This window comes from Dermacentor silvarum, chromosome 3, assembly GCF_013339745.2.
Source record: "Dermacentor silvarum isolate Dsil-2018 chromosome 3, BIME_Dsil_1.4, whole genome shotgun sequence".
Taxonomy (NCBI): domain Eukaryota; kingdom Metazoa; phylum Arthropoda; class Arachnida; order Ixodida; family Ixodidae; genus Dermacentor; species Dermacentor silvarum.
In genome coordinates, this window is record NC_051156.1 from 109,680,402 (window position 1) to 109,706,803 (window position 26,402).

Consider the following 26,402-nt stretch of genomic DNA (forward strand, 5'->3'; position numbering starts at 1 on the left):
AATTTGGTAAATATTCAATTAGGTGTTTTCTCAGAAGGGTTTGCGTGCGAGCTAGTTGGTACGGATCACTCATATTTAAAACAGCGCCAAAAACACGGACAAGAGAGAACATTAGACGAGCGCTGACGGCCAACAACACCTTTATTGAAGACTGCGCATATATATACAATTCGCAACAGGTAGAAAGAAATAAAAAAAGAGGAAAGGGGAGGCGAGTCATCGTCTGTTAACGCCTGCTGCACATGCGTCAAAAACATTAAAAATACAAATGTAGAAATACACATGGTGGACACAGGCCAAACTGATTAACTCCTCAGGAACTTAAGTTCCTTATCGCAGAGGGGCAGGTGTTGTTGGCTGTCAGCGCTCGTCCCGTGTTCTCTCTTTTGGCGCTGGTTTAAATATGAATAGGCGTTTTCATTTCTCGTGGAAGCAATAGCCGCCTCGTTGAGTAGTTTAGATCAAGGATTATAATTGTGCTATCTCCCACAGGCAATTTTTAAAAATTTCAAACAGCTAACATGAAACACCCTGTATATACTGCCCAGCCTTTACGTTTTGCCGGATTTTCCTGTAAGTTGTACACGTGATCTGTTGGAATACGTTCTTTCGAGATGTTTTATTGTCACGGCAGTCTTATTGCCAGCCGCGCTTGGTATCAAAGCACCCTGGAAGGACCCTCTAAACAGTGATATTTTTCAGGCATGTTCACCGACTTCCTCCGGCATGTCCGGGCCGGGCTTCATTTTCATGCCATAGACCTGTGCTGTACCTGGACATCAAACAAAATGCCCGGGACGGTCCGAAATTTGCGGCCCATGTTGTGCTCTTTGTGTGAAAGAGGAGTCTGGCTGCATACACGCCTCATACCTGACGCGTTTTGGCGGTGACAATATGGCGTGCCGCTTCATCGCTACTTACAATGCTAGACCGCTACATCGCAATGCTAATTACACTGACGTAGACATTCATCGTGAGATGGATTCTGCCGCAATTTTTCCTCTTTACGTGTGAATTGTCGTTTCAGCACAGGACTAAAAGAATGGAGCAATGAGACAGCAAAGTACATAGATTCTAATTGCGCAATCCGGATGTTGAATAATTTCAATTAGCACACAGACGAAATTGGCCCTGCTATGGTAAAATCCGTTAGCAATCCGACGTCACATTTTTATTAGCACATAATAAATGGGCAGGTTGACGCATTGGAGTTTGCACTGAGTGAATGTGCATGGGATATCCGGACTATTACGGCAGGTAAACTACCGTAGGACTATAGAGTGTCTGTAAAAAACTTGTGCTCTTGTTGCTTTAGTTTAAACAGCACAATTTCAATAAAAATCTATTATAATATTGAACGAATACAACGGAGAAATATCTATCATCACTCACGCATTTTTTCTTGGTTTTGCATTGCATAGACAATAGATAAATATTCTGGTTGGAAAGCATCGTTTTTGACCTTCACCAGTCACGATGATGAAGTAGGCATGCGAGTGCAATTGTTCTGTATTCACTGCGAAAATTTTCTGGGAATTGAAACAATGGAAAATATTACCAAATAAAAAGAAAACAAAGCGATCTTGCACAATATCCTCAATTTGATCCTTCCTCAGATCATATTCCGCGGTGAGTTTTAAATTTAAGCAGTATTATTCGTAGAACAATGTCACACAAATACTTCCCGCCACAAACATGGATGCCACTCAGGTCTTCCTCGCATTCACTCTCTTAACTACTGGTGAGTGTACAACGCTGATACCAAGGTACTATTGCGATGCGCCCTGTCCTTATTTCGTGCTTTATGAAGTGAGAATGTCGAATCGAAAGTGAGCAGTCAAAACCAGCGTTCACACGGACCACAAAAGTTCACTGTTATTATCTTCTAATTCGTCACCTATAATTTCTTAAGGTATCACTTTTTACGCCTTCATCTTAAATGTTCGTCGAATGCAACCTGTTGCATGCACTGCCAAGAACGGTTCTGTCGAAATTTCGGCAAGAAATAAAGAGCTCATGCAGATAAAAAGTAAACGTCTGAATCTATGCGACGTGCATACTAAGTAAATAAATGCTTTCCAGATACAAGTGATGTGTACAATTTGGTAACGACAGGTGTAAGCAAAGGAAAGTACATCAAGCAACATTTAGGAATTCCGTACGTCATGTGCCACAGTGAGACATACCCCTTCTGGAGTTTTGCACAAGACCGACACAGCTCCAGTGACACATAAAGAATGGCTACATCAAAGATAGTAAAGTAAATGAAAGAATTCGTAAAATAAAATTACCCATTCAATAAACAGATTGGTGTGTTTTAGCGATATCTGTGAGCCGATGTTTTATCTGGATGTTTTATGTAGGAATCCTACAGAGTGCGATATGCCGATTGTGGGAAATTGACGAAGAACCCAGTGGCGCATAGTGAGTGGCTATATCAGAGAAAATAAAGTAAATGTAAGAAACTGTTAAATATTATTTACAATTCTACCACCAGATCAGGGCACTTTTCGGATGCCGGTCGGCTGGCCTAGATGGGCGGGATTTAAGTAGGAATGAATTTTTCAGTACGCCGAACAGAGCTGGGTAACACGTGGTGAGTACACAAGGTTTGTATGAGCCACTTCATGGGCACCTTCATATAACCTTAGTGTATATATCCACAAATATATTTGGCAGGACTGCCACAGCCAGACAGCAGCCGCGGTCAGAAACGTCTGGGACCATTGGCAAAGAAATATTTTCAATAAAAACGAGCTTTGAGTTAAAAAACAAAATAATATATTGTACAAATTATTGCATCGCTTGCCTTGTTTATATAAGATTTGTTGCGTGAGTTGCTCCACAAACATTTGTTAGGTTGTTTTTACTGAAGTTTGAGAAACGCCTTCGGGGTAAAGCACTGACGAAAAATTTTATTTCATGCTCATTGGTTTCTTGTATGGTATTTTTCGTACAAGTTGACAAAGACCGCTAAACTAGCATTGTTTTTTGTAAAGACGACACCCAAAGTAGCGGCAAGTCCAGAACGTTTATAGCTACGTTGACTGCAAGGATAAATCACGTTGCACAAAAAATGTGATGATCACTTGATGCTTCGGTCAGCCCGTGCTATGCAATGGTTTACTCACAAGCATGTTGACGACGAGTTATGATTGCTACATGGAAGCAGTGAAGGCTATCATAACATCTCGAGTACATGTGTGGCAACTACAGCCAGTAGAAGACGATGAGGCTGACGCTGTAACCAGAAAGTGCTGCGATAGAAAAGAATGTATTTCTCTTCCATGCCATGTTTACATAAGATTTCTTGCATGAGTTGCTCCAGAAGATTTGTTCGGTTGTTTTTACTGAAGTTTGAGAAACGCCTCCAGGGTAAAGCATTGACGAAAAATTTTATTTCATGCTCATGTATATTTACCAACACACCTTGGACGGCACAGATAATTAAGATTTCAACAAGCTATTCATTACTAATGAACGTAACGAGAGTAAGATGCCAAGCTGCTACGGCACTCAAAGATCATGGAGGAAAAGTGAAAGTATCTGGAAAGCTCCTTCACAGTTACAACTGTGAAGCGAAATCCTTATCTGGCATGGGCTTCTACAGCAGGAAGAATAATTTGGCTATTATTTGTAGTGTCACAAATTATTTATCAGTAAATGCGCAGGACAACATTCCGGAAGTAACAAGGTAGAAAAATTCATTGTCCTACTTCTGCTCGTGAACGACGCAAAACCCCAGACGATTTTGCTTCCCGAGTCTGTCCAATATTGAAGAAATTGACTGTTGTGTTTTAATTGGTGTTCTGCCAGTTATGCAAGGGGGTTTTCTGATGTAATGCGGGCAAAATAACTTGTAAGGGGCAGTACTCGAAATAGCCAAAGCCCGCATCTCTCTGTATTTCTGCTGCAGGTGGCCCTTTTAAAATCCAAGCTTTGAAACCAAGTCCATTGTACTGTCAACGCTTGGTTCCACCTGTAATAGTGAGTTTATGCACGCCATTGCATAGCTTGTCCTGCACGTGTAACACTGGCTACAAGCATGTTATCTTCATGCGACTACGTGCCCCCATCATATCATCCATATACCTTGAACAATGAAGGGATCATTTTTCCTCATACATCAGGAAATCTCCCAGTAATGACTCCGCTGTATAAACATATTTGATAAATAACATTTAACTTAGTTTTACAACAATATTACTGTAGAAGACTGCGGTACAGATCACGTCATCACTTCCAACACCACTTTCACCTTGATTAACCTCGAAGGCCATGCCCCTCGCTTCATCGTGTAGAAGGTGTCCAACATTGGTGGCATAAAATCTGAATAAAGTATAAATCTAAATAAAGTTTTCCACAGCTTCTTTACTTTTAATCTTCCTGTGCTGACTGAAGACACTCGCACCGGCCCCAGTTATTCGTACCGGGAGTATTTGAGAACTTTCTTATCGGCACCTTTGCAACAAAAGTCTCGAAACAACATCAAATATTTTTGCAATCGTTTATTATTACGCACATTATATAAGTCTTGGCACAAGAGAAAACGCCGCGTTGGCACCAGAGCACCTTTAAATATAGTATTTTAAATTCGTCCTTTGCTTCCCAGTTTGATTAAAAAAAGCACACACCTCCTAATTTTGTAGCACTATATTGTTCCGCCTAACTTTTAGAGTTACTAGTGATAAAAACCGCCTCAGGCACCAATGTTTCCAGTAATCGTTAGCGAATAAAAGTTTAAAATATCGGAATTACCTCTGCGGGCAATATCCCAATTTCACAACTCTATGGGGGTCATTTTCATTCGCTCGCTACGCAGTCCCCTTTATGCAAAATTATGTGACTCAAGAGGACACGCATTCATGTAATATATTGGCCACGTTGACCACTTCATTCATTCTTCTCAGCTCCAGGAGCCCCGTTTTGCATGTTAACTGTGACGTATTTTTATGCCTCATCTATAGTTTCAGTATTATACGGGGTTTCTAGCGAACACGTTCACAATTTTTTAAAGTTTGCACAGATACCACAATTCTAGTGCATGAGCTGGTCTACTTGAAGAGAGGCACAATACTTCCCCAGGAAATTAAAATTCATAATCCACTAATTACCAAAATTTATAAATTAAATTTTTAACTGATTACCGCATAGCCCCTATTGCAATTTACAAATTCTAGCCGTGGAGCTGGCAAGGTGAATCGACTTGGAAAGAATTATCAGGATGACGCAAGTTTCGAGATATTAATTCCCAAAGTTTGCTAAGAAATGTATTGGCGCTCTAGTTACTTGCTTAACAAAACGTCGTTTTATGCAATGAAGCAGAAAAGTAACCGGAACACCAATGCATTTTTCCGCAAAGTTCGGGTATAATATCTCGCAACTGGTGTCATCCTGAGAACTCGTTTAACTGGATCCGCCTTGCAAACTCCACGGCTAGAATTTGTAAGTTGCATTATGGGCCATACGGTAATTAGTTAAATTGGTGAATTTTATTAGTCGATTACGTATTTCAATTTCCTATGGAAGTAATGCCTGGCTCTTCGAGTAGACTATCTGATAAACTAGAATTGCGCTATCTGCAACAGGCAACCTTTAAACATTTTCGAAAGTGTTGGCTAAAATACCCTGTATGATGCTGTCGAGACTTGCGCATGGAAAATACCCTGCACATCATCCCATGGTTAACAGTGTCATTCGTACAAACCTGGGCGTTTGCACTTGCATATTGCGGATGCTCGTCGTCCGCCATTTGCGATAAATTCTCAGCACACTTCAGTACATTACATATGCAGCTTCTATTTGTTGAATATTTGTTGAAGCGGAAGTACAAAGCAACTCACCGCGTTGTAAGTGTCTAGCATGCGGCTGACACCCCAACATCGGTCAGCTCTTGATGCTGCATTCCAGACGTGGCATCAAAGTTATCAGTTCAGTCTGATCTAACCCATGTTTTGTTCGATTGTACATATGGAACGGCGTTAATCACAATTGACATCTAACTATTCAAGAAAAGCGCCGTTGCCAGTACGAAGTCTTTATACCGAGCGGACGGTGCTTCGCCGGATTTTCATGCTTGGAATGCACGAGACAGCAGTGTTGACAACCTGCTGTCTCGGGTTTCTGTTTCCTTTTTTGAACCTAAACATTGATATCATAACATCATACTCGGCTTAGACATTGTATCGGCTCATTCTGCCATATATGGCAATCCTTAGTGCTATTCAAATTTTTGACACCCCACACAATCATTTGAATCATACGTGTTCTTCGAGGAATGAATAAGAGCGTTTAAAAGTGCATGCGCCTCTATGTTCGTCGCTGGTGCAGTCTTGGTTTCCGATACGGTTGTTGGTGGTACTCATGGTTGTAGCCTATACTGTAGCCTATACTGTGTTTCGCTGCCTGTGTGTAAGCAGAGTATGCGACCGGAATTGTCATCTGCAAATGACCAAGTCCGCCAGCTGCGCTCAGGGAGCAACGAAAGTACACAGTACGTGAAATATCACTGGCCTGTAGTTTTCCAGAAGGCTATGGAGCGCGGTCGAACGCTGGTGCAAATATTCACCGATATGTCTTCTCATTGCTCTGGCTGATTTTTATAAATGTTATCGAATGGCTAAACAAACTAAATCACACTTGATGAAGTGTGAAATGGGCTTCCAGGAACTACGACACGGCATTGGTTTCTAGTTTTGCGTTTTCGCTTATAGAAAGCAGAATGTTAAGTAGACATTTTTTCGTATAGCATCATTTGCGGATGTGGGCGGTACATTACATTTACCTAAAGAAAAATAACACATAACTTGAAACCAATAGTTCCATATTTTGTCTGTAATGATCGTATCCTCTCCTGTCTTCGTATCCTGTCCTTACATTTTGCGGCATGGTTGGCGTAAACGTTTTGATGAGATTGTCACGAACCAATGTGTCAGTTGTCACAGCACCTGAGGCGCTATGCTGATGTTGCCAAATGTCATTATTTAATCACAAGGCATGGTCCGGCTCTGGTATTAGATGCACGAGGTTAATTGTACAAGTTTAGAACTGTACAAACAGAACCTCAGTGACTTGTTTTAAAATGTTCTGACTCCGTCAGCTGAAGTATAAAAAAGCACTCCCATTCCATGGTAAGTCATTGATGAAATTGTACGGGCTGGTAATCAGAATGTGCTCGTTATAATCAACAGAGTCGATTGAATGCATTATATAGTCAGCAGCAACAAAGTCGGGCCTTCGGAAGTCTTCCAACACGTTACATTCAGGACGAAGCTGCCCAATGTCTTCCTGGTGTGACACGCAGTGTAAGTAATGCTCGGCTCAGAGCTATTTAGCCAGCTCCGAGCCCTGTCGATAACGCAAGTGACCAACTCCTCTGCTGACGCTCCAGTAACCATATAATTCTGTAGCGCTCGGTTGAAGTTCTTAGGCTTGTTGCCCACATCAAAATCCCTCAACCAGTGTATAGCTGTTGCAACAAAATATGCCACTGGGTAGGTGGCATATTTTAAAGCCCTCTCAACATGCTGGCGGACTAACATAGCTGATTTTTATTAAATATGTGATTCTGCAGCACACGAATCTTGGGCAGCTATTTACTCACATAGGCCAGTCATTCTTATCCAAAGCAATCAACAACAGAAAGAAAAGGGACACCCCATGGATCTAACAGTACACTTAAATACTTTACATGTACGTGTCTGCATACCAGCACAATTGTAACATTGCTTTGACCTATTTACTTTTTCTAACAACACCCAACGTCATGACATGACCGTTTTATGCGTTTTATAGCTGTGAAATTATGCTGTTAATGCATACAATGCTTCCTCATGCGCCGCGCTTGGACGCTCATTGCGCTCACGACTCAATTACCAAGAACGTCACGGCAGCAGTAATATGTGTGTACAGACGATGGGCTTCTCAAAGATCTAGTACGATTGCTGTTAGGCACAAACCATCACTATCCATCTGGCTCTCTTATAATATCATGGACTTCGACCACGAAGTACCACCTCTCAGAAAATCTCCTATACCGTAACGAAGGTCATTACCTGCGTTTGAGACATGCCAGAGAGGTTAGTTATGAGATCACTGTGATACTCCTAAAGCTGCCTTATAGATAATAATCATCTATGGACGATTATAGCAAGTTTTCAGTTTTAAAAGTAAGCTTTATTAAGGGACCTTCTCGGGCGCCGCCTATTCGAAAACTTATAAAACGCAGAAATGTTTGTATTGAAAATGATTTGAATGAAATGTGTTGTATTTGAGCGAGAAAGTCGGAAGCATAATTTCGGTTTAAGGCATAAAATTTTCTAGAAAATTGCCCAGATTGGTACCTTTAGCAAACGTACAACTACGAAGTTTACAAATTCGTGGCTTCGCAACAAAAACAGATATCCCTGTTCTATAAAGAGCATCCGTTCGATCATCCAAAGAGAACCAATTTGATACACCAGGTTTCAAAATGAAGCTTTCCGGAATTTTTAGAAATCGCCTGTGGCGGGCAGCGTAATTCTTGTCGTTGAGTTGTGGTATTTCATTAAGTGGACAATAAATAGTAGCACGAGAAATCGAAACACATATTCAACTAAATAATAAATATTCACTAATTAAATTCTCAGATAAATACTTTTCTACACATATTGAATTTTACGAATTGTTGATGGTGAGCTTGTAAGGCGTATCCACTTAGAATGAGCTTCCAGAATGACACCAGTTTGGAGATATGCGTCATCAAACTCGCCGTAAGAATGCACTTTTCCACTTACTTTTTTACCAAAATGCTGCTTTATACAATAAAAACATAAGTACTGGAACGCCCATGAATTCCGTCCCACACTTTGGGAAGTAATATCTCGAATCCGGTGTCATCCTGGAAATTAATTTCAAGTGGATGCGTCTTGTAAGCTCACTGGCTACAATTAGTACATTGCAATGTTTGTCGTAAAGTAATTACCTAAGAAATTTATTAGTGAATTTTTGTTGATTAGTTAAATATGTGTTTCGATTTCTGGTGCTACTACTGTCCGCCTCTTCGAATAACCCAGCTCAACGATAAGAATTATGCTACCTGCCATAGGAGAGTTCTTAAAATTCCGTAAAGCTAAATTTTGAACACCCTGTATTGAACACCTCTTACGTGATATTTTGCAATATATACAGCTCGTTTTGTAAAAGTTCTTCTCGCATGACAGTGATATATTTCAAAGGAATCTATAATCATTAATGTTATTTTCATGGAGTGTCTTGGTGCAGTTTGCAGAATTGTAACATAATTTCTCTAGCACAGAAATGCATATGTAATAGTTTCCTTTATTACCGTTTTGCAAAGTTCAACAATTTTGATTAAAATTGATGGCATAAATCAAGATTTCTCTTGTTAATTTCACTAGATGCCAACCTTTTCTTGTAAGTACAACATCAATTTCGGAGCAGTGGTTGCAGAGAAAAGAGATTTCTTTGTATTGTATTTAGAATACTTCCGCTTAATTAATTCGTTCTGGCCAAGACAATTTCGGATGTTGAAGAACATGTCGGCGCTTGCGCTCAGGGGGCGTGCTATCAGATCTGTTGTACAAAAATCAATCAATAATAGTCAAGACTTCGTCAGGTTTGGCAGCTACATTCTGTGTCTGGAATTCAGTCGTGGTGGCGGTCCTACCGCGTGCCCACAGACGTTGTCAACGTCTCTCACCTGAAGCCGCATTTATCCACGAGCAGGAGTCCTACTTCGCCTCAGCTAGTATTGTATACAGGGCTTTTACCCCGGATATCCTCTCACGAACAAACTCAATGCGACCACAAAGACGACGTTCTGCTTGTCGACAATTTGGTTGTGATCGCGCAACCAGCCTAACTGGCCATCTTTTGTAATTGTCACGCTTCGCTGTGCTGTTTGTCTTTGAAGCAGCCTACAATTACATCTTGTTAAAGCGAAGGTTTATTTGCCTCTCCACCGCCCCCCCCCCCCCCACTCTCCTGTTTTCGGTTGTTGGCTGCTTCCTGGTTGCTACTTTTTTGCATGCTGTTTGCTGGCTGCTGTCTTGTACGATTGTGTGCTACCGAACCAATTGCAAAGAAGCATAGTATGTAATGCGAACCGAGGTGGTCGTCGGTTTGCATTATAATTGATGCACGTAAGCGTGGACGTGAGCTCCACCGCAAACACGCCGTCGCTGCCATGCTGTCGTGATCATTCCGTCATCTGCAATTTATCGTCTTCATTCTATTGTGATCGTTCTCGTCACGAACGTGGGCATAGTTTCGCCGTCTTCGCTTTGCTGTCGTCACTGCGTCGTCATTTCGTCGTTATCGCAACGGCGCCGTCAGTCTATAGTGATGATGGCGGTTTCGTCAATCATGCAGTCATCGTGATTCAGTAGTTGTACCATAGTCGTCATAGCGTCGACATCACGATGTCGATTCATCGCCATCATGCTGTTGCCGTTAAGCCATCGTCACCATTGCTTCGTCGTTATACTGTCTACGTCATACCGTCGTGGACTATCCATCGTCATTTTCCGTCGTAGTGTTTCCAGTGTTGTTATCCCCTTGTGGTCATGACGTGTACGTCACGCCATCGTCGTTGCGCCAATCAAGGCTACTACGTCGACGTCATTCTGTTGTCGCCATACAATCGTCATGCTTTCGTGGCCGTTCTATTGTCGTTATTCTGTCAACGTCGGTATTATTTCACTGCTAAGCTTGGAATCCGCATGCCCGAGCGTCAGAAGTTCATGTGGAGGAAGGCGTTTCGTGGTGAAAATCTGTCCTACTTGGTCCAGTGCTCTATATTTGCAAATGATCGCTAAACAAAATCGGTTTTCATCCCATTAATGGGAAGTGCACAAAACGGTTTATTAATTAGGGCGGAAATTCTAATTCCCAGCATATTGCTTAAAATATCAACAAAATGGATCCCACAATCTTGCATAAGTATAAACGTTTGACCGATATATCTTTTGATACCAGTGATATACAATTAAATAACATTTTGCGAACATAACAATTTTAAGTATTTAAACTTTTTATCACCAGTGCTCTTTCACTGTCGAGGTCCACTAATCTTGATGTTCATTTTTACTTTTCACGCGTGTTGATTTAGGGCCATTCATTAACACCCTCTTCTTGCCCTTTACAGACTTCAGTCCTTTCTCCGTGTACATTTCCATGCGTTCTGCGTCTCAGCGAAGCACACTGGAATATTGTTTTGCAATCGGAGAGTGACGGAACGCCATGCAGAGTGAGTGAATCTCTTACGCCTTCACAATTCGCGCCATCCATCCTGTGCATATTCTTCACATTTTCTTTTTCGGAAATCAACGGGAAAATTAATGCCTATGGCGTCACAGACACTAAACCCTGGGGCAGTTCTGGACTTATTCTCTCGAACAATCGTTTATTCCAGCAAGAATGTTTTCTTGCGGCAATAGCACTGCAACGGAACATGAGAATTTCAGATAATTATGTATAGTGATGATACTAGAAGGTTTGTTAGTGTATTCCGATTTTTGGTGACTAGCGAAAAGTTCTTAGAAAAATCTTCGTCAAGCTTATTAGTAAATATAATAAGGCTACAAAAACAACTGTTGCTATCACACATAACGTTTGCTAATAAAGATAGCAAAAAGTCGAGAACCATGAGGTATATGGAACGCAGTGAAGAATGCAAAAGCTCTAGCTGCTAAATTTACTCAGGCCCGGTCACACCAGGCCGATGGTTTAATTGCACTTGCGATGACATTCGAGGAATCGTGGCACTGGCTAGAACGTAGCAAGCACAAAACACGAAGCAATTTAGGTGAAATCACGTGCAATAGGCACCGGGCGCGGGATGAGCTTGGACCGGTGGCGCCTTTATGCGGCGGCGCCGCGAATGTAATGGCATGTGGCGGCCGGGCCGCGCGCAGCAGGCGCTGCCGTGAAACCAAGGCTGATCAAACATGTTGCGTTTTTGGGTGCACCAACAGTTACTGAAACATGACTGAAGCTGGTTAAGCCATTCAATTTAATCGTTGTTCATCGCGGCATCGCGTTTTTCAGGCGGAAATCTGTATATGTGCGGTCTGTAGGCAACAGCGCGTACAGTGCTCAGCAATTAAAACGCGATGCTCGAATCGCATGGTCGCCAGCGCTTTTTGCATTGACTGTAAGCGCTAGGGACACCAAAGTGATGCATTGTGGTGTAGAGTGAAAGCGAGAACCTTCGTAACGCATTATGACTGCATCTGATCCCACGGCGCTCATCTGTGGCGCGAAAAAAAAAAAAACGCCGGCAGCCGCGCACTGCCAGCGCTTCAGTCACTGGGCACTGTATATTTCGGAAGCTGATTTGCTATGGTCTAGTTGTTCTAGCGTTAATAAAACAGTCCTTCATACGCAAGAGCTTCATGTCCCACTTGTCTGTCTTCGCCTCCGCAGTGTAACGGCTCCGGAGCTTGGGCACCGAAGGTGAACACTCAGATTTGTGGTCATTTTGCCGTCTTATCAGTGTATCAGTCTTCCTTTTAATGTACATTTTCCTTCCTAGCAATTCTCAACTCTGGTTGCGTCCGGCACATGACTGTGCTATGCATCGACGGCGATCGCCGACGCAGTGGCGTGTTCACACTCGCCGCCACCGACGGCTCCCGTCGCGCTAAGCTAATTAAAATCGGCCGTGACTGCAGATTGGGCTAGTTTATATCAATTAAGAATGGGGAAGCATTGTAAAGATAAAAGAACTACAACGAACAGAGAACGGGAACTTACTGACACATGTGCGATCGGCGAAGCAGCTCAAGAAACAGAATAAGACGTATCTCTCCTTTTCTGTCCATAAGTTTTGTGTTCTTCGCCTACTTACATGATTAAATACGCAAGCATGTTAAAGCGCACAGCAAAATAACATCTGCAATATAACTGCTGGAGTTCCACGTCTTAGCTTGCTGTGGTGAGCTCCGCTCGCGTGGTGCATTTGCATCGCAACTTACGCTCGTTTTCTGCTTTATATACTACCTGATGCCACGCATGTGATCTGCCTTGTACAAGTGACGGATTTTCTCAAAAGCAGACACCAGAAAATGCGTTTTCCGGTGTGTCAGCCCTTAAAACCCGCAGTGCCAAATCACTGGAAGCGCCGAGCGCCTTCGTCCAGTCGTCTGCTTCACATGCCAGTGCTCTGACAGCTGCCGTTCGCGGCGCTGCTTAGCCAGCATATCGCCGGCGCGCCGCTGGCGCCTTACGACGGCCGCCTCGGTGCCTATAGCAGAGTTTATATGACAACAAAGCTTATGTGCCGGGATAAAGCAACAGACTCCATTCCAATTATTTTCTTTTTCGCTCTTCCTTTCGCTCTTCCTCAAAGACAGAATTCACTGAGCTGTGCCGTGCGTACTCAATTTCCTAGCCAAAACGTTCTACCGAAGTGGCAGCACACTTAACTTACGGTGAGATATGAAAGCGAGAAGGAAAGAAATCTCGGAATAAACGACAAGGAAAGAAAAAAGTGCGGCCATCTGATAACATGATGGCACATCCTGCATCTGTAATTGAGGCTATATTCTCGTGGAAAATCACTGCACATACCTTTTAGACAGCTTTTTTTTTTTCGGGGCTTCTGCTGCATTGCCGTCAAACGCAACCGTACTCGCCCGTTCGTTGCACCGCCATCGAAAGAGTGACAGTGGAAGTGGCCCGCATTAATCTCACATTTCTGCGAGAGACACCATTGATGGATAGATGGTGACATATTTTGGGCAGAAAGAAACGCTAAGGCTGGAGCAATTGCCGGCCAAGTCTGCCAGGGCTAATTCCGCCTTTAAGAACATCACCACCACCACCACCCTATTTGAGCGACCATATGTACAATACTAATTAGGGAAAGGAAAAAAAGAGACGTGCATACTAAATAGTTCATATGACTTCAAGTCTAGCCCAGCAGCACCCGCGCGTCCATCTGGATAATATGTGATCGCGCTGCACACAGTTGCAGATGCAGTTGTAATGCCGCGCGTAGGCTGAATATCTGCTCCCTCGGCAGCCGGTGCCATCAAAGGTGCTGGTTGACAAAGTTGCGAAGGCTTCCATGGAAGTTTCATCGTGCCCTATCGCGGGCACGATGAAAACTCCCATGGAAGCCAATGCAGACAGAAGCAGTGGCTTCTGACACTGTTAAATGTTTGGCATAAAGCTTCACTACGTAACATCTGTATGTTCAAGTTTCGTGGTCTATAACACTTTACCTTCGTATCAACGTTTATGGCTTCTCCCTGGCTTCACATCATGTGATAAAACACGATGATGCCATGCACCAAGTCAAGAGTTTGTTTTGAATGTTCATGCGGCGGCACTTCGACAGAGGCGAAATGCACAAAGACGCGTGCTCTGGAATTTTGTAGTCGGGTAATAAATCATAGGTTGGTTATGTCAAGGCCATGATTTCCTAACTACTGTGTGTGTCATAGCCCAAGTGACAGATCATAGAAGTCAAGGCTAATCGGTCAACATCACCACAATTATCAGGGCCCACGTTTTCATAAATGTACCGGTTTCATAAGAACTCACGTTGGAGTGCACGTTAGTACACTGCATAGCACCGCGCGCAAACCACATAACGGCCGAACATTCGGCCTGGTTTCAGATCAAGTTGGTTCAAGTCATCGATCTGGCTGCACTCGCGCACTCTGTGCTGAGCCCTCACTGCCGTATAGTACGAGACTCCGGTGGGGTTGGTGTTATCCAAGTGGCGGCAGACACCGTTCTGTGAACATGCGAAAGCGGCCTCGCAGTACGAAGCCAACTGCGGCTCAAGATCAACAGTGCGTTAAAATTTCGAACTAATTTTGCATGCTGTAAAAGGTCATCAGCTTATTTTCATGTACACTGCAGGACGAAGGCCTCTCCCATCGACTTCCAATGACCCTGACGTTCGCTAGCTGATTTCAAATTATGCCAGGAAATTTTATACCTTCAGTACCCCACCTAATTTTCTGCCGTCTTTGGCATCACTTCCTTTCCCTTAGCAGCCACTCTAATTTTAATCGAGCACCCGTAATCTTCCCTACGAAGTACGGTGCCGCCCCCGAATCAACTTTTTCCTCTCAATACTATTTAGAATTTCTGCTATCATCGTTTTCTCACTGATCCACACCATTCTCGTCCTGTATCTTAACGTTACGCGTAACGTTTTCATTCCATCGCTCAAATGCTGATCGCGGCATAACTTGTTTTTACGCTTCGGCGTTTCTGCCCCTATGTTTGTACCGGTAGAATGCTGTGATTTTACGCTTTCCTTTTCAACGACAGCGTTAAGCTCCCGGTCACGAAGGGGTGATGCTTACCGTATGTGATCCGGCCCATTTTCATTCTTCTGAAATTTTCTTTTGATGATCAGGGTCCCCTGTTAGGAATTAGGCTAGACAACCTGACTCCAGCGCAGATTCGAAAAATTGAGTGCCGATCATGAATTCTTGCACTGTTTTCAGGCTACACAACATTACCTTCCTTTCCTGCATGCTATCCTTCAGCCCTACTCTTTCAGTATGTCGGTTAAGGTCCTCAATCATTTGTTGGAATGTGTTCGCAGTGGCGCTGAACAAGACAATGTCATCTGCAAGATGAATGTTGAGATATTCGCCGTTCATCTTAACCTCAAATCCTTTCCAGGCTTATAGCTTGAATACTTCTAAGGATGCAGTGAATGGCATTGGAGAGATTGTGGCGGCTTACGTGACCCCTTTCATGTTAAGCATTTTCCCCTTTTTCTTGTGGACAGTTGTAACGAAATAGGAATGAACATGAACATGAAGCTTTCGTCCTGTCTGGCTCGTGCGAGCCGTTGCGCGCGGCGGAACGATTTGCAGATGTTTTAGCTCGTTCTCCATAAAATTTAAGGGATATCAGTTCATACGAGGCCGTCGCTCAACCACGTGTAGCCTTGTGGTGCATTGGTAACTATTGTGTGCGGAAATTTGAGTTGGACACGCCGTGGTTGCTTAGTGGCTATGGCGTTACTCTGCTAAGCACAAGCTCGCGAGATCACATGCCGGCCACGGTGGCCGCAATTCGATGGGCGCGAAATACAGAAGCGCTCGTGTAGGATGCTTTGAGATAACGGTAAACAACCCCTGGTAGTCAAAATTATTCCGGAGTCCTCCAATGGGGCTTGACTCATAATGTAGATCGTGGTTTGGAAAGTAAAACTTATTAATTTTTTATTTGAAATTCTCTTGGCTCCAAAAACATGCGACGCTCATGATCTGGCACGTTGTGTGGGCGGGTCGTGAACTCTTTTGTTTGTATCGGTTTTTACTCACGGAAGAGCAGCAGCCTGACTTAATCACCAGCGTTAAATAGAAAATATTCTTACTGTCTGATCGTTTATCGTAGGAACTAATCACAAAAGTGCTTGTGTACGCCCAACCCAATGCATTCCGAAACACATAGGCGCCAATCTTTATTAAATATCTGCGGCAGCAACCGGCGGCGTTCCCACGCATTTCCAATCTAGTAGACCTAAAATCATTATGCTACGTGTACGATAGTTTCCTGTATTACACCGATGGCGTTTCTCACCACAGTGATCACTGCGGTTGGTAACCATGCATGACTCATGTCAGTATTGCGCTTCGGTATGCCCGTTTGGCCCTGTTAAGCAGTGATAAACACAGGCGACCAAATCAAAAGAATTATACGGCTATTTCAGGATACAGTTTCCCTAAAATGGGTGAGTGCGTTGTAGAGGACAGGACGAACAAGACCAAACAAAGTAAAAGTCGGATTTCGTCCTCTTCTTTCGAAAGATGAAACAAACACACACTGGCCAACGCCGCAATAAGACATCGTATGGTCATGCCGCATGCTTGGACCACGCGCAAGAAACAAAACAAAAACATCTATAACCCAGCATCTACAACAGCTTCAGACACATGCGCAGTCCGCAGCTGGTCGCTCGACCACTCGACAAGTGTGAATCCCACTGTATGGTATGCTGTTATTAGTAACAAAACTGCTTTATTTTTTATTGGAAACCTCAGCCAAGAAACGAGGTAGTCGCGTAATGTATATACAGATAACAATTTGAACTCTTGTCAAAGTGAACAGCGCAACTTATTCCGTAGCAGAACGTGACCCACGCTGTTGGGATCATCTTATGTATCCTAACTACTCATTGATGTTAAGTGAAAGCTAACAATTACAGTGCGAATGGTGTTGTAAGGGCACATACATGAAAACATTTTTTGAAGTACAGAACTAATCTGCGAGGCTGATTCTAGGCTCAAACACGGCTCGCACACATCTAGCTAGGTGCTCCATGCCCCTTAACGCCAGCAGGAACTCTGGTCATGCTAGTGTAAATCACTTCAGTACATCTCACATATCCGTTTACCACTTAGAAGACACTACGTCATACAAAATAGACTGCGCGAGCGTGAAAACAACCACCGGAAGGAAACTGGTGACAAGCTGTACTGCAAAACGAGTGCCAAATTGAACTCGCTTCTAAAGCAGGCTTATTGTAGATGCGTGAGTATCGCCCTAAGGTAGGGCACTTGGAATGAACTTGTCTGACCGTCAAGCCTGTAACTATCATTGTGATAATGTATAGTAAGGCGGCGGTTCCTTCGCAACCTGCCCTGCAAGTGGCCACCTATGCCGTGCGAACTACAACCATCAGTACTCATCTTGTGCTGTGTTTCCCCCGGGAAAGATACTGGTAGTGGCGGCTACAGATATTTAACCTAAATGAATGCCCGAGCGATTAGGTGAGGTTTTATTTGGGCCAGGTGCGTGAGCGACATGACATTCTTGCACATACAAAGACACTATAGCCGGAACCACGAAGTGTTAGTGCTATGTTTAATTGTTAATTACGGGGTGCTGTGGTTGTCGCTGTGTTGGAAATGTTAAAAACTGAAAATTCGTAAACTCTGTCGCTACTTTAAGCGACCTTCAATGTTTTGCGCGATAAAACCTGTTATTCTACCCTTTATGTAAAATTAGCCTGAAGCAGAGGTTGGCTCTCCATATGTTAAATCACCATTTCATGTAAGAAGCGTCGTGAGAAGCGTACGTACGATAATCGATCGAATTTAACAGCCTCTTCTACAGTTTGACTTAGAAATCAAGTCAGCGGACATGACGTGTAAGCTATCCCCCAAAAGACCTGTCAGTTCTGCTTATCCAAGTTGTCAACGGGTGAGTACTAGCGGGATTTGGGCTCAGCGTTTGCCCAGGTCGCAGAGGCACTGTGGTGGCATGTGTTATGCCATTTACGTAATTTCCATTAAACTAAGGGCCGCCTATAGTGAATCTACGATTTTATCGAGGACGTTTCGTGTCTTGAATGTGACTACAGAAGCTCTTATTGGCGCTGGTGTGCTGTCTCCATGGCGCCTGAAAATCTGGCTAAGATGATTAAGTTTTCCATTTCTGATATCCCACGGAATTGCCGAAACCTTAGTAGAAATACGATATAGCAAGCAGCATGATATACCAAATATGCAAGTAGTTTACTCGAGAAAGTGAACAATGAAAAATGCTGGGTTAATGTTATCGTTTTTTTATATGGTACGGTGCACTTCAGCAAACATATTGAGTCCAGTGAGAACTGTTCTCGCCTATAGCGTACTTTTCATGTTGATAGCGGAAACACGAATCCAAATTCTCAGAACAGATCAGCTTAATAAATTTCAAATTTTTAGTGGAACGAACGGCATCATGCAGTGCCAGAGTGTATGTGAGATGTTGCAAAACCGATAGGTAAAATAATTAGCTGATATGTTGGCTTAACCCAGGCAAAAGCCTTACTTTCACTTTACCTACAAGCACTGCGAAACAAACCAAATTAGAAAAGCTTTTAAGTTCAAAGCGTCTTCTCCATGAACTGAGAGTCACAAAATAGAGAGAGAGATAGAATATTCCATGATGTGCTGGAGATGTTAGCCTGGCTGTTCGCCTCAAGCTGCTGGCTGGTGATTATGATATATACAGTGACAAACACTTAACAGCACATACAGTCACACACACTCACACACATATATACACTATATAGATATTTACAAATTATGGTTAGGGCTTGTGGCCTTAACCAAAAATGGAGGTATAGTAACTACTCCAATTGAACACAAACTCCCCCAATGAACAGAAACCTTTACTACAAAGTTCACTGCTAAAAGCCCCTTGAAGAGAAATTTCATTGCAGTGAAGATGGTTGAGGGTATATCCCTGCTGCCTTCATATACTTCATCTCTGAACTAGAGCTGCATGAACCGCATGGTTTTCCTAATGACGAGACATCGTTTGCAGAAATGTACCGAAAATGTTTAAAAGACGTTGTCCTCATCCTTGTATTTTTTGTTGTGTGTTTTCTTTACATTCATAGGGTGGCTTGTGTGCGAGTGGAATTTGTAAGCCAACGCCATCATTTCAAGGACACAACCGCTTCCAGCAGGACTTCATCTCGTTGGTCATGCAACTTGGTTTTGGCTTCGGTTTCAGCGACACCAAAGCTAACCGCCAACGAATTCCGGAGCTCACTATTAGCAGCCACGGGCGAATTGGGGAGACAGATGCTCTGATGAACACTGAACGAAAGCTAGGCCTAAGTGATAAGTCAGGAGTTGGCGGTGGCCATGCGAATGCTAGCGGCATAAAACATATTGCCGGCAGCGTTGGCGGACGAAATCGTAGACGTTTTATTTACGGCGATGGTGCGATATCTGGGGTAAGTGTCTCAAGCGTCAGTAGAGCTGGAGACGTTCAGGTTATTGAAGGAACTAGCGGACTTCGTCGCCAGAAGCGAGCGTTACAAGGCATCCCTACTAGTCCTAACGACTACCGGTATAAAAAGCTACTGGAAGAAATAGGTGATGACAGCGATGAGATAATCGCTTTACCAGGAAACAGAGGCGGTGCAGACAATTGGACTGGGCTAGGCAACAGGGGTGGTGCTGGCGGCAGAATAATCTGGGATCCCTATAGATATGGTCGTACCTTCACAAGTCCTTTCGAGTCCGGTCGCAGCAGCTACAGTACTGGACGCCATCACGGCCTTGGTGGCGGTCGAGCATTGGCCATGCTTGCTGGCGCCAGTCTCATGGGAGGCAGCGGTCATAGAGGAAGCAGCGCGATTCATGGCGTACCGGGCAACCGTGGCACAGGTATTTATGGTAGAATCTCAAATCGCTCTCCCAGCTTCGGTAGCACCTCTTCGGGTAGCCGAAGCATTAGTCGTGGTGCCACTGGCCTCGGAGGCAGAAGAATTGGGAGTAGCAGCCATGGCGGCAGTGGTCGTGGAGGAGGCGGCCGTGGTCGTGGAGGAGGCGGCCGTGGTGGCAGTTGTCGTGGAGGAGGCGGCCGTGGGGCACGAGGGTAATCGTTTCTATGCTGGAAGCAGGAAAATAAGCAACCGTGTGCACCAGTGAGGCTGTAGCTCACAATACCTTTGTAAGTGCTCAAATGCTTCTGGAATAAGGCGCCCAATTCGTCGACAAATATTACCATCGGTTGGCATCGGTTGGTATTTCACGATTCGTTCGACATTTAAAAGGTGGGTTAAATATTGAAATTAATCTTCAAAGTAAGAAAAAAAGAAAGCAAGTTGATAATTAGACGAATGTGTTTATCGAATAAGAAAGAAACACTGGAGATTTTCATATATGTGTAATTGCGTTTGCCTGAGACATCAAGTGATCAGAGTCACGTGTAGTGGTCGTGGTCCCGGGAAGCGGTGCACTGTGCTGCATAAAAATTTGTTAACAAATGGTCAAGCAAATTCATCTGCAGGACACAGAAGTGATGGAATTGATGTATAAGTGGCAATTGTTTTTGATATTGTTTAAAATCTTTTTTAACACAGATAAGAGAAAAATAAATGACGGAATCTATAGTACAAAAAATGTTCCTCTCTACAATCTCTCTTGCGAATTTGAGCCAGACGATGTGTTCGTGGACCACAGTCCTCTACCGAGTACTCACGCCACCATAGAAAAGGACACACCGCCCTCACAAGACATGACCTTTGAAAATAAAAGTTTGTTCTCACCGGTGCTCACCTTGTTGAAGTCTATGTTTTAGTATATCTTTCAACAAAGGCAGCCCTACGCTCTCTTCAACAAGAAGACATAATATTCCGCCTTCTAGGACGCTATGGTGAATATCCTACTTCTTTATTGGCAGATCAATATTTATTCAAACAAGCGAAGGAATAAGTTTCTCTAGTAATTTTATTCAAGGTGTACCACAAGGCTGTGCAGTGTCTTAAGTATGTTTAACTTTAATGGTGTGATGGCGAATTTACCGGGGAGACTTCCACCTGCCCTACACTACTATACACATATATGCGGACATTTGCATTTGGGCCTCTGGTTCATGTGCCAGCCTTGAGTGAGTGAAACAACTTTATTTAGACCAGCGGATTGAGGCCTGGGCCTAGGCCGCGCCAGGGGCGGTAGAGAGACCCTGTATCCCGGCCACCTCTCGAGCTCGCTGGATGGCCCATAGTTGATCTTGCAGATCTGAGCTGATCAGCGCGGCTTTGCACCGCGCCCCAAGCTGTTCTGGGGAGACTGCATATTCATCCTGAACATGTGCGCAATCCCATAGAATGTGTTCTAGGGTGGCGTGTTCTGTCCTACATAATTTGCACAAGTCATCTGGATATAGTTCGGCGTAGATGCGATGTAGGTGCACCGGGTTGGGGAAGGTTCTAGTTTGAAGTCGCCTCCAGTCAACCGCCTGAGATCTGTCTAATTTGGAGCTAGGAGGTGGGAATATGCACCTCGACTTTAGAAGCGGGTGACGTCGCAGAATCTGAACATTCTGTCCTTCTCCTTCCAGGTCTCCCCTCCCGTTCCTTCGGAGGAAGCTTCTTCGCGAGCGCGGTAAATGAGACCTGTTCAATCAACTTTTCAGCAATGCTTGTGGAAACTTCTTGTGGAACCTTGGAATCATTTTGGAAAAATTCTTAAAGAAAGAAGAATGGAAGTCTTTTACAGTAAGACGGCTGTGCCGCCCTTCACCAGAGAGAGAGAAAGAAACGAAGAGGGAAAGGTAGGGAGGTTAACCAAGGACGTGCCCGGTTGGCTACCCTACACTTAGGGACGGGGAAAGGGGAAGAATAGATAAGGAGAGAAAAGAAAAAAAAACAGAGTTAATCATTCGCAGAGACAGTCACAGAAGAATCTTCGCTGTCACAAGCGTTCGTACAATCCAGTACTCTTGACGAACTGCAGAAGGGCCTTTGTGGCCTTTTGCATGCAAGAATGCATAAGCCATGGCCCAAGAATCTTTTCTTCCTAGCGCGTTCTGTTATCTAACAGGTTGAGTTTCGCTCGGAGAATACGTCGTTTAGTGTCAAAAGATGGACAGTCACAGAATCTGCTCAAGAGTCTCGTCGCACCCGCACAAATTGCACGCCGCACTGTTGGTCATCCCTATTAGGAACGAATAGGCGTTGGTAAATGCGACTCCCAACCACATGCGACCAAGTAAAGTTGTTTCAGGACGGCAGAGTCCAGGTGGTAGGCAAAGTCGCAAGTTAGGATCAAGAGAGTGCAAACGTGAGTTGGTGAAACCCGGTGAAATCCATCGCAGAAGTGCGATGTGGCGAGCAATCGATTAAAGTTGCCGCGCAGCATTCGTTCTTGAGAGTGGTATAGGAACCAGCTGATGTTTGTGATGAGCTGAGCGTGCTGCTTCATCTGCGCTGTCGTTGCCGACAATTCCGCAATGGCTTGGCAACCATTGAAATATCTAAAAGACTTTCAGCTGTGACTTGAGGGACAACCTCTAGACATAATAAACCAACACTCGTTTCTGGGGGTAATACTAGAAAGACAACGTTCTTTGAATCTCGCAATAAATGCGTAAATGACAAATAAACTGACTAATAAATGTTGTTCGCCGAGTAACAGACACAACATGGGGAGGGTTGGTTTCATCACTACTAAAACTACATAAAGCACTTATAAAACAAAATATAGCATATTCTTCACCTGTTCTGCATAGAATCTCCCATTCATTTGAAGAGCGACTTCAACGATTAACAGCTAGGAGCCTTAGACTATGCTATAGGCGTTCCTCGAGCAATCTCAAGTTTCTGAGAAATTGCAGAGGCACGTCATGCTCCATTTTCTTAGTATGAGGACTGTTGAAACCTGTTGACACTACTTTTGCATTTCAGTACAGCACAACAGGCACCCACTAGCAATTGCACTTATTTAGAGAGACAGGCCGAGCATTAGTAGGGTGATTCAGGTGCACAAAAATCTACTACCACAACAATAACTTTGTATCTCAGATATCTCCTACCCTCCATGCATGGCGACTTGTCGCCCCAAAAATTGAACTTTCGGTTGAGGGAATTATTCGCAAACGAGACATGTTCATGCTAGCAGCACAGCACTTAGCATTATACCGGATACACTTTCGGTACCCACGTTATATTGAAGTCTATATAGATGGTTATTGTCAAGCACATTTTTCTACACCTGCCTTTGTCATTCCGAAATGAAACTGAATACAGACGTGTAAACTGTCTCAAACGACATCATCAACTACAAGAAAGCTTTTTTCAACATTGTTTTTGTGACGATGCATAAATTCAATGTGAAAAGGAAACAATGGGTCATCTTTTGTCACTCGCAGGTAGCTTTGTCGTCACCACGTGGTGACATCAGGCATTCGTAGAACATGACGTTAGTTTACGAGACATTAAAGTAACTCACAAACGAAAGTGATGAAAATGGCACAATAATGTTCCACTGGATACCTGGCCACTGCAATATCGCTGGGAATGTTGCAACAGACAATGCAGCTGGGCAAGCGCATGCTAACAACCAAACTTATGGGCTCCCTTTAACGCAAGGCAAATTGTGGCACATGCTAAGACAGATCTGAGCCCGTGGTTGCAAAGTGACATGGGCCACCCTTTATCAGAACTCGCAATCTTCAGATTTATTTCACATTGACCATTCGCTTCAATTTCAAATCCCGTTCACGGGGAATACAACGACAGCCTTTAGAATGCTCATTCGCCATCTGCGGCTCGGTTCCGCGTACACAAACCACTTAAAAAAAAACTTTCCAGAGCTGATAGTCCGGCATGCAATTGTGGTCACGCGGATGAGGATGTACAGTGTCTTCTGTTAGAATGTCCGCTACACGACACACTCAGACAACGTTTAGCACGTGCTTTAGTGGCCTTAGACCATGGGCCCTTCCGCCTGAGTAAGATCTTAGATCCTTGGCCAACACATTCATTGCGAGACGAGCGTTATGGCCCTCCGAAGATTTCTACAAGCGCGCAATATTCTTGGACACTATTGATTGGAGTGTTTTTCTGTTATGAGCTCACTATACAGAATTTTTATGTGACCCGACTTTGGCAAATTCAATGCCTGGTTTCAGGTACCTTCATTTGAATCTAATCCTTGCTTTCTTATCTGCCCTGATTCTAGTTTAGTTATGTGACCAGACTTTGTGTTTACATTGCTGCACCTATGTGACTCGACTTTTTGCTGCTGTGTTTCTGAGTTCACTTTCAGTTTTAGTGTGGCATTAGTGCACTAATGTAACTGGACTTTGAGTTATTGTGATTCGGAGTTGACTTTTAGTTCTAATGTGTCAAGGTCCGTTCTTTTTTTTTCATGCCTCTATGTGAATAGCAATAGCCGACACCAATTAAAGGCAACAACATCTCATAAGCACCACATAATAACTAAAAAAATATTCCCTTTTGCTCGGTATAATTCCTGCTTGTTGACCCAAGAAGAATTATTATCTCCCACTTCTCAAGATAAAGATGGGGGCATAACTCGTCTGCGATGGCTCTCTACGTAAATGCTAACAGCATCATTTTGAGATGAAAATAAACTTATACTGCAGTGATTGGGCTCGCCAATGAACATGCGGCTTGATATGCGTACGTAGAAATCCACACGCGTCTAGGGCGGAGCGAGCGCATGTGATTCTCTAGAGCTTGCTAGGAGCAACCAGAGTAGCGTGGCACCTCATCCTCGTGAAAACCGACAGAAGCGTTTTCTGTGTACGAGTCCTTTATTCAAAACTTCAACAAAACGTACATGGGGTGGGCAATCAATCAATAAGAGTGCTCGTGTACGGCGTACGTGAAGCAACCCCGAAACATTTAGGCTTCAATCGTGATCGAATATTGGTGGCAGTATCCGGCATCGTGCATACGCGTTTGAAGTCGGCTATCCTACATATGTGTCTACATTAGCCTCCTGTATGAGACCTATAGCGTGGCCCAACGCAGCGATAACTGCTGTTGGTAAGCCAGTATTATAAATATAAGCTTTGGGCTTCGGCAATGCCTCTTTGTCCTGCAGTGTAGTAATATCCGAAGGCGATCGCACGAAAAGAATATGCGACGACTATCTCTGAGGACACAATTCAACAGAACGCGCCACTAGAAGACGGACCGAGAAAGGTCGAAAAATAAATTCATTTTAATACCTTTGCGACTTTTGCGACTTGTAAATATGAATCATGCTTGCCAAGAATCTTCGATCACCTGATTTTGTCGCCATCTTTCCAGGAAAAGAAGAAGAACGTGGTCTTATTTCGGCATTGGCTAAGACCACGTTCTTCTGGATAGATGGATAGATTGATAGAAGTATAGATGAAACGTGGTCTTATTTCGTCGGCATTAGCCGAAATAAGACCACGCTCTTCTTCTTACCTAGTAATATTCTTCTGATACCTAATATAGGGCATGCATTTTTTTATCATTACTTAAATAAGACCACGCATGGCCATACCGCATGCTGATCTCATGCGGTACAGACCAAATACATCTGTAACACAGCATCTGTTTGAAGATAGGCGCCATCAAACTACCCGTAAAAGTGCACTGTTGTTCTCCGTACTTAAAGAAATGCTCCTTTATGTATTCAAGCACAAAAGTGACTGGAACACCCATGTATTTCATCGCACACTTTGGTAAATAATATCTCGCAACTGGTGTCATCCTGGACATAAATTTCAAGTGGACACGTCTTGCAAGCGTCTGCAAACTCTCTGGCTACAATTCGTAACTTGTATTATGTGCCTTAAAGCAATTACATAAGAAGTTATTCAGTGATTTTATTTCATTATGGGCAAATACGTCTTTCGATTTCTCGTGCTAGTAATGTCGGCCTTTTCGAATAGTCCAGCTCCAGAACAAGAAATAGGCTATCTGTAATAGGCGAGTTTTATAAATTCCATCAATCTTAAAAATTGTCACCTTCAAATCGTCAAATTTAAAATCGTCAGAGATGGTGCGGTACTCTAGCACGCTCTGGAGTTTCCTTTCTTCATGCTAACAGCACCGCGGCTGCGTGTCCGCCAGCCGCGGTGCTGTTGTACCTTCGCCCATGCCCGACGGCCCTGGAATAATCTCGGCGTGCCAA

At 43.6% G+C, this 26,402-nt stretch overlaps 1 protein-coding gene across 1 annotated transcript; it reads left to right on the plus strand.

The window, feature by feature from the left end:
• The first annotated feature begins 1,622 nt into the window (after nt 1-1,622).
• Nucleotides 1,623-21,034, plus strand: LOC119444666 (keratin, type I cytoskeletal 9-like). Its single transcript, XM_037709033.2, has 4 exons — nt 1,623-1,741; nt 3,917-3,987; nt 11,147-11,248; nt 19,370-21,034. Exons 1-4 carry the CDS (start codon nt 1,696-1,698, stop codon nt 20,360-20,362), a joined length of 1,212 nt encoding a protein of 403 aa, XP_037564961.1. The 5' UTR covers nt 1,623-1,695; the 3' UTR covers nt 20,363-21,034.
• Nucleotides 21,035-26,402: the final 5,368 nt, after the last annotated feature.

Coding starts and splice junctions, on each gene's coding strand:
- LOC119444666 (XM_037709033.2), top strand. CDS start 1,696: ATGGATGCCACTCAGGTCTTCCTCGCATTCACTCTCTTAACTACTG. Junction 1,742..3,916: donor ATTCACTCTCTTAACTACTG/GTGAGTGTACAA, acceptor TTTCTGCTGCAG/GTGGCCCTTTTAAAATCCAA. Junction 3,988..11,146: donor GCTTGGTTCCACCTGTAATA/GTGAGTTTATGC, acceptor TGCCCTTTACAG/ACTTCAGTCCTTTCTCCGTG.